The 11,585-nt window shown below is 37.4% G+C and overlaps 1 protein-coding gene across 1 annotated transcript; it reads right to left on the reverse strand.

Annotated features, from left to right (window-relative positions):
* Positions 1-8,783: 8,783 nt before the first annotated feature.
* Positions 8,784-11,339, reverse strand: LOC105444604. The gene is made up of 2 exons (XM_011679074.2): positions 11,262-11,339; positions 8,784-10,255 (listed from the first exon to the last, which is right to left on the reverse strand). The coding sequence occupies exons 1-2, from the start codon at positions 11,316-11,318 to the stop codon at positions 9,320-9,322; spliced, it is 993 nt and encodes a 330-aa protein (XP_011677376.1). The 5' UTR covers positions 11,319-11,339; the 3' UTR covers positions 8,784-9,319.
* Positions 11,340-11,585: the final 246 nt, after the last annotated feature.

An 11,585-nucleotide genomic window follows, 5' to 3' on the forward strand; every position in this document is an offset into this window, starting at 1 on the left:
TGGAATTCATTGTGTATATTGCGCATCACTTTTATATCATAAAACCCTAGTCGGTGCATATCTTAACGTTGTGTGCTCTATTATCTTGGGTCTGTCTCAACGCCGACCATAGTGCAAGAAATCGAATGAGTGTAAGTCTGTGAGACAACCATAAATGACGTTGATGTTTATTCTAATTTATAACAATATTTATATATCATTGAAATTGTTAATGATTAATCGGCACAGCACAAAATAAGAGCAATGTCCATGCAGGCATCACATGATGACTCAAAGATTTGCATCACAAATACGACTTTACGACTCTATTTTTTGTTGGGCCTTATATGTTATTTTAATTTGTTTATTTTGCTTTATCATATTTTCATATATATGTATATTTCGCACGTGTCCATGCCAGGGGATGCTCAAAGTGCCTACATGTATAGGAGCATGGCGCTTATAGTACCCTGGCTTTATTCCAGCTGCCTATTTACTACACTCGGGTTGCGAGTGACAAATGAAATAAGTGCCGCGGCGGGACTCGATTTGCTGCTTATTTTGGTCCACATGCAGTCCGATGACGTATCCCCTGGACCACGACACATCTACACCTTTTGATACGAAAGCGGTCCCATAATACCATTACAATTTATGGCTTCTGCAATTCAAGAGGTTTTTAATATACCACCAAAGATGCAGAGGCACTCGATGTCATATCCCCTATGAGGTGCTATGAATCACCTTCGCCAATCGCCAATAAACCACCACCACGACCATCACCACTACCAAGGTCAAACACCACCACCAGATCCTCCTAACAAACAACATCAACATGGGAAGCAAAATAAAAGCGTACAATTATTATGCATGGAAATGTCGCCTTGGTAGAAACTGGTAGTTTTCAGTATATATAAATATAATTTTGTCATCAAAACATGCAAGAGGAGATCTAAAAATACAATACGAATTGGTCTCCTCACTGATTTAATGAGGTTGCGGATGCCCGAATATTGGCATGTAAAAAAAGGTATAATTGGGGTGGACCCTAGCCTCGATCACCACCCCCCAGAAGCGGATCTAGAGGGGGGGTTGGGGGGGTTGCAACCCCCCCAAAAAAAATCCGGGGACCATTTTTTTAAATCTTATCTTTTTTTTTAAACTTGTAATTTTATTTTATTCTATTTCTATGTATTTATTTCATTTATTATTATTATTATTATTATTATTATTATTATTATTATAATTATTATTATTATTATTATTTCTTTTTTGGGGGGGGGGGGGGGGGGGGGGGGGTTGGGCGAACAAATGTCACAGAGTCCCTTCCCCCCCCCCCCCCCCCCATCAGCTTTTTTGAGGACACGGGCCACCGCCGAAGTGACAAGCTAGGCCAGCGTTGCCGATTCTCATCCCCAAAATCCCAACATTAAAAAAAAAAAAAAAAATTGGGGGATTGTTGAAGTCTTTGGGGATGAAAAATAAATATTTGGGAATGAAAATAATATTGAGTTTTATGAAAAACGAATTTGGGGATTTTCTGTCAAAATTTGGCAACTTTGGGGATATTTTAAGTGTCGTTTGGGTGGGGATTTTGTGAAGATTTAACCTGGCAACGCACGCTGAGCTGGGCTGCTCATTTCCTGGATTACTTGTTCAAGTTGCTCACTTTTTTATCAGTCTGGTCTGAGTGTAGTGACAAGCAATATGGAAGCAAACAGGGCAAAGAAGTTGCGGCAATCCAGTCTCGCATCTTTTTTTACTGGAAGGTATGTTTGAATCATGCAAAAAAGTTGGCATACAGGGTAAATTACCATACATGGGGGTGTAATACGGACGTGTTGTAATACTACAATTTGAGTAAATAAAACACATCCAGCGCCCACGCTTCGCGGGGAAACAGGCGCGGATCTACGGGGGGGGGGGGTTTAGGGGTTTAAACCCCTCTCTTGGGCGGCCCAAAAAACAAACCAAAAAAAAAAAGGGGGGGGGAAGGAAAAAAGAAAAAAAAAGAAAGAAAAAAGAACGCACGCTGGAGAGAAACCCTTTCAAGTGCAAATATTGTGAGAAGATATTCAACTCATCTGGTAACTTAACCAAACACATGATAACTCTGGATATAACTGTGTATTTAACTGTTACTTGATTTAAAAAGACGTTATCATGCACTGCTTTTTATGGTCTCCATTGTGTTAATAGATGCCAGGAAAACATCACTTACGGGGTTCAAATAAACACCCAAAAAAAAAATCGGCTCGCCGCTTCGCGGCTCGTGGACGATGCTCCGCATCGTCATTATTGGTCAACCCCCCCTTAGCAAAAAGCTAGGTCCGCCCCTGCCCCCCCTCCTGCCTTGTATAAACTCTTGCCTATATTTGATACTCCAATAAATAGCATACAGTGTTATCTACTGGTAGTACCATTAGCAAACAGATCCGCAATATGTGGATAAAAAGGGACAGGAGGCATCATGCAACTATCATGGTCTTTTATACATTTATTATCGTCAGAATCATATCGCTCAAACATGAGTTTCAGGGGCAAACTTGTCCCGACTCGCTTTAGATCAGCATTGCATGCATAAATGAGAGCATTACAGGCACGGTTCAAGATTTTTTTTTTAAATTTACATATTTAAAATATATATATCTACATGTACCTTGCTTAAAATTTATTCATGAAAATCTTTTGTGGTGTTAGGCTTCAACCCCCACCCCACCTAAAACCTCTACTGGAGTAAAACTTTTCACGTATCTATCCTGTTCAACCTGTGTACGCAATCCTAATCTAAACAATTTTGCATGCAATTATGGAAAATCAAAAAAAATGAAATGTATTGAATAAATATCGAAATTCATTTTAGTTTAAGGTACCAAATACACGTATTCAATTTCTTTAGAAAAAATAAACCATGTATTATAAGTCATGATATCAAAAATGTTCACAGAATTGTTAAAAAATTTAAATATACTAGTAGCATATAAAGGTTCGGGCTATACCCGAAAAACCACCCGTCAAAGTCTATATACATAATTATCACTAAAGTCGGGCTATAAAAGATGTTTCACAAAACTAGAATTGTGTTTTTGTAATAATATTTTTGTCAAGGTTCAAGTTTGCATTATTGAATTATGACCTGTGATGTGTTGACGCAATGCCTTATCGATGGAGAACGTCAACATACTTACGAGAGATAAACCAGGCCTACTAAAACTCTGAAATATAAATATTTATATTACTTATTTTGATTTAATGTATGGAGGGGGCAGCATTCAATAATATTGAATGTCTAAAATACATTTGTCTTTGTATATTTTTTTCTTCACTTATGGCAGAATGCACAAATTTAAGTCAATATCAAGTTTATTATAATTGGATACATTTTTATCCGTCACTGAGGTGTAATTCGGCTTTGTATATAGAAAAAGAACAACAAGAACAAACAAGATCAAGAAGGTGATTCCAGTCTGTGGTGTACGGATGTGGACATCACGGTAACCAAGTAAGAACATACCCGTTTCCCTTTTTATTATGCCGATTTTGTTTTTCTTTCTTTTTACAAAAAAATCACCCATTCACCCTAAATTTTTGATCTGTTTCCAATAAAAACAAAAGGGGTGGGAATAGTCCTCATCAAATAATTCACCTATAATATGGGGCAACGTTTTTCAACCGGGGTGCTGCAGGACATCTCTTTTGAACCAATATGAACTAAGTTTCAATTTCGCGAAAACAAAATTGTACAAACCGCCGTGTATATTCCTGAAGAAAGAACAAAAACCATTGAGTGACTGATGAATGAATAACATGATGATGTCTCTTTTGAACCAATATGAACTAAGTTTCAATTTCGCAAAAACAAAGTTGTACAAACCGCCGTGTATATTCCTGAAGAAATAATATTTCTATAACGATTGAGTGACTGATGAATGAATAGCATGATGATGTCACAGCAGTCACTTGCTTTTGGAGGTTTTTTTTAGGGTTGGGGCTTAGCAGGTAGAACAAAATTAATGAAAAATAATATAAATATATGACATAAATGTACATCAAAAAGTCAAAAGAAATGTGATGTATTACAGATCAACAAAATTCAACATGAATTAGTATTTTAATCACCCTTTAATGTTATCGTTGTTATTACTATTATTATTATTATTATTATTATTATTATTATTATTATTATTATTATTATTATTATTATTATTATTATTATGATTATTATTATTATTATTATTAGTAGTAGTAGTAGTAGAAGTAGTATTGGAAGTAGTAGTAGTTATTATTATATACAGTAGGCTTACCATTATTATTGTTGGTATTAAAAGATTACACTTCTGTTATGTACTTTTCCATCTTAAAGATTGAGCAAACCATGAACGACAGAGTAAACAGGTTGTCCAAACATGCATAGAATCTCTTCACCGACTAGAAAGCTAATTCAGATGCACTTTTAAAACCTCCATCTGACAAAGCAATCGTCTTGCTTAGCAACGCATCACTTATTCCATCTGATGCTGAGAAGGCCCAGAGGTTTGGTGCAGGGATGGAGGGCAAGGTGGACATGACAAGAGCAGAACAGAGTCCCCAGAGGTTCTCTACGCTGAGATACAGAGGTTGAAGAATACCCTCCAAAGGTACCAGGATATGAAAACTAGCTCAAATCAGTGTTCGCCAGGGTTATTTTGAGGTTGAAGAATACCCTCCAAGGGTACCAAGATATGAAAAACAAACTCAAGTATTGAAGTGTTCGCCAGGTTTATTTTAGTATAATTATGTTGAACTCTAAATCCATTCCAATATTGAGACAGATGCAATATTCAAGATCGCGGTTTCTGTCATATCTTATCAAGATAAGGCACGGCTTGTACTACGGGGGGGGGGGGTGTAGGAGGGGATGGGGTCAGTCACACCAGATGGAGGTGGCATAATTATCTTTGTATCCCTTTTTTCTATTTTGAAAATGTACTACTATTATATCATAATAAGGAAGTGTGATGGCTCAGCTGTAGATCGAGAGCAGTAGTCTCGTAACCGGGGGGTCTCGGGTTCAAAACCTGGTTAATGCGCAAGTGCCCTTTGTTTATGATGTATTTATTGGAGAAATTGATTATATCGGGGTGTTTTATGAAATGAATAGGTTACTGTATATATTTAAAGATATTTGATTGATGTCATTTCAGGGTTAAAGGGCCTCGGGCTGTTTGCTTTAAATGAGTTATACCTGCTGGCTCAGATCTGTGTGTAATACCATTCAGGCGAACGAATGGATAGATCACCACCCCCCCCCCCCTTAACAATAGGTATCAATTGCATGTCTACGCCACTGGATATACACGTACATGTATATGCACATGGTAAAATTTGTGATGAAGTGTAGTACTTAAGTGCTAATATTGCCTTAAATTCATGCCATGGTTCGACGCAATTTTGTTGCTCTCTCATTCTTTCTCACTCTTTATCTGTCTTGAATAATATGCCTGTTTTTTTGTTCTTGTCTAAGTCTCTCCCTTCTCTCATCCAGGCGTGGATCCAGGATTTCTTAGGGGGGCCCAAATTTGAAATTATGCGAGCCAAATATTGGTACGTAATGGTTACACCGGCAGCGCTAAAAATGTTTGGGGGGAGGGGGTAGACAAAAAAAAAAAAAATCCCCATCACCCCACTCTTACATGCAGGCCCCGCTGAACGTTTCTCGGAGGGGGTCAAGGGGTGGAGCCCCCAGAAGCTCAGGGGGTATAGGTATTTAATTACTGTCAGATGAGCATATTTTGATACCTTATTTGTGACACTGGCTGGACACAAAATGGTGTTGGGTCCAGGGGGCGAAACCCTCAGAAGCTCAGGGGTTTTAAGCATTACATTACCGTCAGATTAGCATATTTTATACCTTATTTGTGACACTGGCAGGTCACGAATGGGTGTGGGGTCCTGGGGGCGGAGCCCCCGGAAGCTCAGGTGTTTTGGGCAATAAATTACGGTCAGATGAGCATATGACACTGGCAGGTCAAGAATTGGCGTAGGGTCCAGGAGGCGGAGCACCCGGAAGCTCAGGGGTGTTATGCAATAGATTACGGTCAGATGAGCATCCAGGTGCCTGACTTGGGCCCTAGGTGAAATCCAGGGGGCAGAGCCCCCGGAAGGTCAGGGTTTTTAAGGCATTTAATCACGGTCAGATGAGCAAAAAAAAATTGGCCCCGGAAATTAGAAAATTAGGTCGTCAGATATTTCGTTCAATTGTTTAGGAGGGGGGAAGGAATACTTTTGTTGGGGTTGCCTGTGTAAAAAAAAGTTTAAAGAAAGAAAATAAACTGAGGGCACTGGCAGGTCACGAATGGGTGTGGGGTCCTGGGGGCGGAGCCCCCGGAAGCTCAGGTGTTTTGGGCAATAAATTACGGTCAGATGAGCATATGACACTGGCAGGTCAAGAATTGGCGTAGGGTCCAGGAGGCGGAGCACCCGGAAGCTCAGGGGTGTTATGCAATAGATTACGGTCAGATGAGCATTAAGGTGCCTGACTTGGGCCCTAGGTGAAATCCAGGGGGCAGAGCCCCCGGAAGGTCAGGGTTTTTAAGGCATTTAATCACGGTCAGATGAGCAAAAAAAATTGGCCCCGGAAATTAGAAAATTAGGTCGTCAGATATTTCGTTTAATTGTTTAGGAGGGGGGAAGGAACACTTTTGTTGGGGTTGCCTGTGTAAAAAAAAGTTTAAAGAAAGAAAATAAACTGTTTTTCCATGTAAAATTTGGAATAAATAAAACTTCACTAACTTCAATTTACTACACACAAAAAAAGGGGGGCGGGCCCCCGGGCCCCCCTGGATCCGCCACTGCCCTCATCTCGCTCCCTTTCTAACTCCTTCCTTTCCTTTCCTCCCTCCTTCACTTCCTTCTTTCTTTTTTCTTTCTCTTTCTACCCCTCTTTCTCTCCCTCCCCCCTCTCTCTCTCTGTCTCTCTTTCTATTATTCCTTCTCACTATCAATCACTATTTCACAGGTTCAAGAGGAAATAGCCTCATTGTCATCTTGTCTACGCCAGAGAAAACCTCACATCAAGAAAATGCTCTCGCAAATAATTCGCCTTACTCGACGAGCTACAGTATAAATAGAGATGTAATATACAATCATATTGTATAAATGTTATGAATTAAGAATCCAAGTAAATGGACAACTATATCATGACACCATGACACCTCCACACATAATTTTTTTAAAGGATTAAATTTACTCAATACCTCAAAATGGAATGGAAAACAAACTGTTAGTGGATTTTATACTTTCCATTATTACTTGAATAAATGAAACGACAAATGAAACACTCAAATGTTATGTTTTGCGAGATACACTGAGCAATTTGAATTGAATATAGTATCAACTTTATGATATATTATTAACCAACATTATTTTTGTCGGATCGACATGTACAACAAACTGAGATGTAGCCCTTTCAAAAAGAAAATTGAACTATTCAATTCCGTCATTTTTAAACTTTGGTATGCGAAATATGAACTTGTACTGTTGTGAATGACAATGACAATATTTCATTTTAAAATCAAATATTATATATTTTTTATGAAGTTGAATTTTGAATAAAGAGAAATCAATATACCAAAACAGTTTTAACAAAAAGTATTTTTTTAATTGTGAGGAAGACAAAAGAATTGCTTGAAATTGAGCATTTGTTTATTCATGATGTATATATTAAAGACAGAGTCATGAAAATCAAATGTCATATGTGCAATAGAGAAGAAAGAATAAATGAGAAAGAAAAAGAGACATTGAAAGAAGAGAGAAAGAGTGAGAGTGGGAGGAAATAAAGAGATGAGATCTTTACAGGACTCACTTACCCAAAGCATCACGAAATTAAATATTTGGATACATTTAAAGCTTTTTAAAGAAATGAAGCAAACATATATTTACCATCAATACCCTCACCTCATCTTAAAATGTAGGCATTAAGAATGGCATTATTAGTACTATGTATAAACTATGCGTAAAGTAAAAGTAGCGAAATTTATACAAGGCATATGAATATAGGTATTTTATCGTGGCTATACACGCTTAAACACAACATTTTTACATATAGATTTTGTTGCTTAACACGCTTAACCCTTGTACTTTTAATACACTAAATATTAATTTTATAATATACCAAAATAGCCAGTATTTATTAATTTAGATGTACCTTTCAAAACATTGTTTTGTTTAGTCATTTCATTTTGGAACTATGGCTTACAATAAAAAAATATACAGCAAAATATATACTAAAATATGGCGAGCCTAAAACACAACCACCCTAAATTTACTGATTTTCACGCGTTTCTTCAATGTTTAAGGTACATGTTTGGTCATTAGATTACTGTTATGATCCAATTACAGTTATGTTTCCTTAAATGAAATTTATGAATAAAAATGTGATTATTATCGGCACATTAAAGATAAACTTTAGTACTGGTAATGCGATTGCATTGTGAAAGACAAGGTGTGGAAAGGATCAGAAACAGTTGATCATGTAGCATGTAAGTATTGGTGTGCACTGCAAGGTTCTGGAGTCATCAAAATCATAATAAATTTGACCGAGTCTTGGTAAAGTAACAAGCACTGTACACATAAAGCTATATATGGGACAACACACATGGTGTCGGGGCTAGTACTACCTTGATTTCCTTGTCTTTCTATGCTCATTACTCAGCCAGTATACATTTTCTTCCAAAATTGTTTGGCACATGTCATTTATTTGTAATCTTGAACATTCAGTGTAAGTTTCGTTTGATTCTGTGAGATTTTTTTTTTTTTTTTTTTACCAGAACTGGAGTTTATCTTTAATCGTTGATTCACTTATTTCTGATCGAAAGGATTTTATATTAAACCTTGTTCGATCCAAGACGTTGTCTCAGATATCCATTTATATTTACTAGTAAATTTTATTTGCAAAGAAATCATCACAATGCAATGTGTAGTGCAATAGCTACCCAACTATACTTGATTTGTTTTCATGTCCTCACCGTCGTTTTATCAATATAAATATGTGTCTATGTATGTAAAAACGCATGATATTTTCTCAAAAAATCATCGGGGAAAAAAAACTATTTTAAACCAAAGAAGCATGTTTTAAAACTGCGAAATTCACAGTCCCTCAATTTCGATCCCACACCGCCGGGCCCGGGCAACATGCCGTATCTAATCCCACCAGCATTCCAAAACTTGGTAAGTGGCGAAGGTGTTTGTGGGCGTCTCGCTGTGTGTGTCTGTGTGGGGATGATTTTTGCACTTCGAAAACGGCGAGATTGACCTTCCCATTCACATATTACTCTCATTGGAAAATTGAATTAAACTTGAATTAAGGATTGGATATGCACATATATGTGAAAAACGCCATTAGAGGGAGCATAACAGTTGGCCAGTCAAAACTCGGACCACACCCAGAAAATGAAGTACTTTCAGGGGAAGGCTGATTCGTTTCATCTGCTATGAACAAGGGCCTTGTTGTCAGTGTCATTTTAGTATGTATCTCATGGACTGGCGGGACTGGACTAGTTGCTGGTTCAATCCGGGGATATCTGTATTGGTCACATGACGTTTGGGTAATAGTGTCCGTCTCCTTGATATCATGAGAACAACATGACACAGGGATATCTACATGCAGGAGCCAAAACATTCGTCTATACACTGTTTGTGTATCATCGGTATCTTGACGATAAGGTATTTTGTAGCCATTTTGAAAACAATTCAGGGTTGAATTGCCATTTCCGGGTTTGGCATGACAGTGCACCTCGTACGTTTCCATCATACTTTCACTAGGCATCAAAAAGCAAACTGCTGGACCAGGAGGGATCAATATTAGGACCACTCTTTGCATTATACGATACTCAGGTGACACCCCTTGGATAAGAATCAACACAATGTATGTCCCCTGATCTTCGACAGACACAGATGCAATGTTGATTTCTACGGACATAGAACTGCCCTCTTCATAAAACTCCACCCTAAATCTTTCGGCCTGATCGGGTGACATCAGTCCTTCTGGGTCCAAAGTTCCATCGATGTAAAAAGGGCGATCTTTCTCCTCGAACTTGACGGTGTAGTACTTGGGCGCAGACTGCTGTTCGTTCCTGCATGCAAACGGAATAACCCCATCTGAGCCAACAGTAAGAGTTAAGGGTGAATCAGGTTCGGCGTTGACCGGGAGTGCTCCAACCAGCAGAACTTGAACACAGAAGACTATTGAAAGTTGGGTCATCAAAAGGTACGACAAATGCCCTCCAACCAGTCGCTTCTGCATAAGCGTAGATAAAGAAAAAGAACAAAAAAACAAACAAAAGAAATTAGATCTCTTGAGCATGTTTCATTGAAGAAAATCTTACGATTTTACTGCTTCATTGTTAAAGGTAAAGACCAGTTATGGTCATGCGATTGCATTGTGAAAGAAACGTGGAATCAATCAGAAAAGGTTGATCATCTAGCATCTAGCATCTGCAAGGTTCTGGAATCATCAAAATGATAAGAAATTTGGCCCATTCTTCGTAAAGTTACAAGCACTATACACAGAAAGATGTATATGGGACTACCCTATATCTCTCACAGTCCATGAGAGAAACAAATTTACCAAATATATGAATTAGTAGGCGGTTTCCCGGCAAATTTTGTATCATCATTTATTAGTCAAACATATTCTTTCACATGATTGGTAATGAGAGCTTCCATTTCATTTTTTGAAATTGGGGCGTTTCCAATACTGGTCTTTACCTTTAAAAAAATACATAAATCAATTTTTCAAGATTGAATTATAGGGAATCCATCCTTTAATAACGTGCTTCATTCTTAAACTATACAGAATTTAATTTTCAAGAAAAAATAATAGGGAATCCATTCTTTTATAAACGTGCTTCAGTGTGCGTACCCATCATGCAGTATATTCGACACACTGCAATCTCATACGGAATACCAATTATGTGTTTTATTATTATTTATTTTTTATAGCCTTGGGTTTCGCTCCCTCTTGGTTACCCCAATGCAAGGTATACAAATTGAATCATGTTTTTAGACAATCTAACCTTTTCAACAAATAAATGAAAGGGCAGAAATGGGACTAGACTCCACAAACATGTATTTATGACTGTATACATGGCATTACTTAGTATATGATTAGGACAATAACAAGAAACAAAATTTGGCTAAATTTCATAAATAATTTCCAACCATATCCGAAAAAAAACAATAAGTAGTATTCTTATCTGGTATGTAAACTTTGTAAAGGTACGGTAAAGGAAGTTTAATCATACCCCAAAGACGTTAAGAAACTTCATCTTGACTTTTCTCGTCTGTCTTGGACATTGCATTGGAATTTGCAGTCATTCTGTGAAACAATTATATGGCAAGTTAAGTTATCATTAAATGGTTATTAGATACATGAATTGAAATAAATATTTAGCAATTTTATTTTGCCCCAGGAACACTAAAAAGATATCTACAATGTTGGACGCTAAACGAGAGCAGCAGGAAACAATAGGAAAGATCTAGGCAAAGAAAATTAGTCTTTCTTCCAAGTATTCCAGCGTTCTTATTAGTTGAATAATTGCATATTTCAAATGCTTTTTATATTAAAC

Source organism: Strongylocentrotus purpuratus, unplaced genomic scaffold, assembly GCF_000002235.5.
Source record: "Strongylocentrotus purpuratus isolate Spur 01 unplaced genomic scaffold, Spur_5.0 spur5_scaffold_21, whole genome shotgun sequence".
Lineage (NCBI taxonomy): Eukaryota > Metazoa > Echinodermata > Echinoidea > Camarodonta > Strongylocentrotidae > Strongylocentrotus > Strongylocentrotus purpuratus.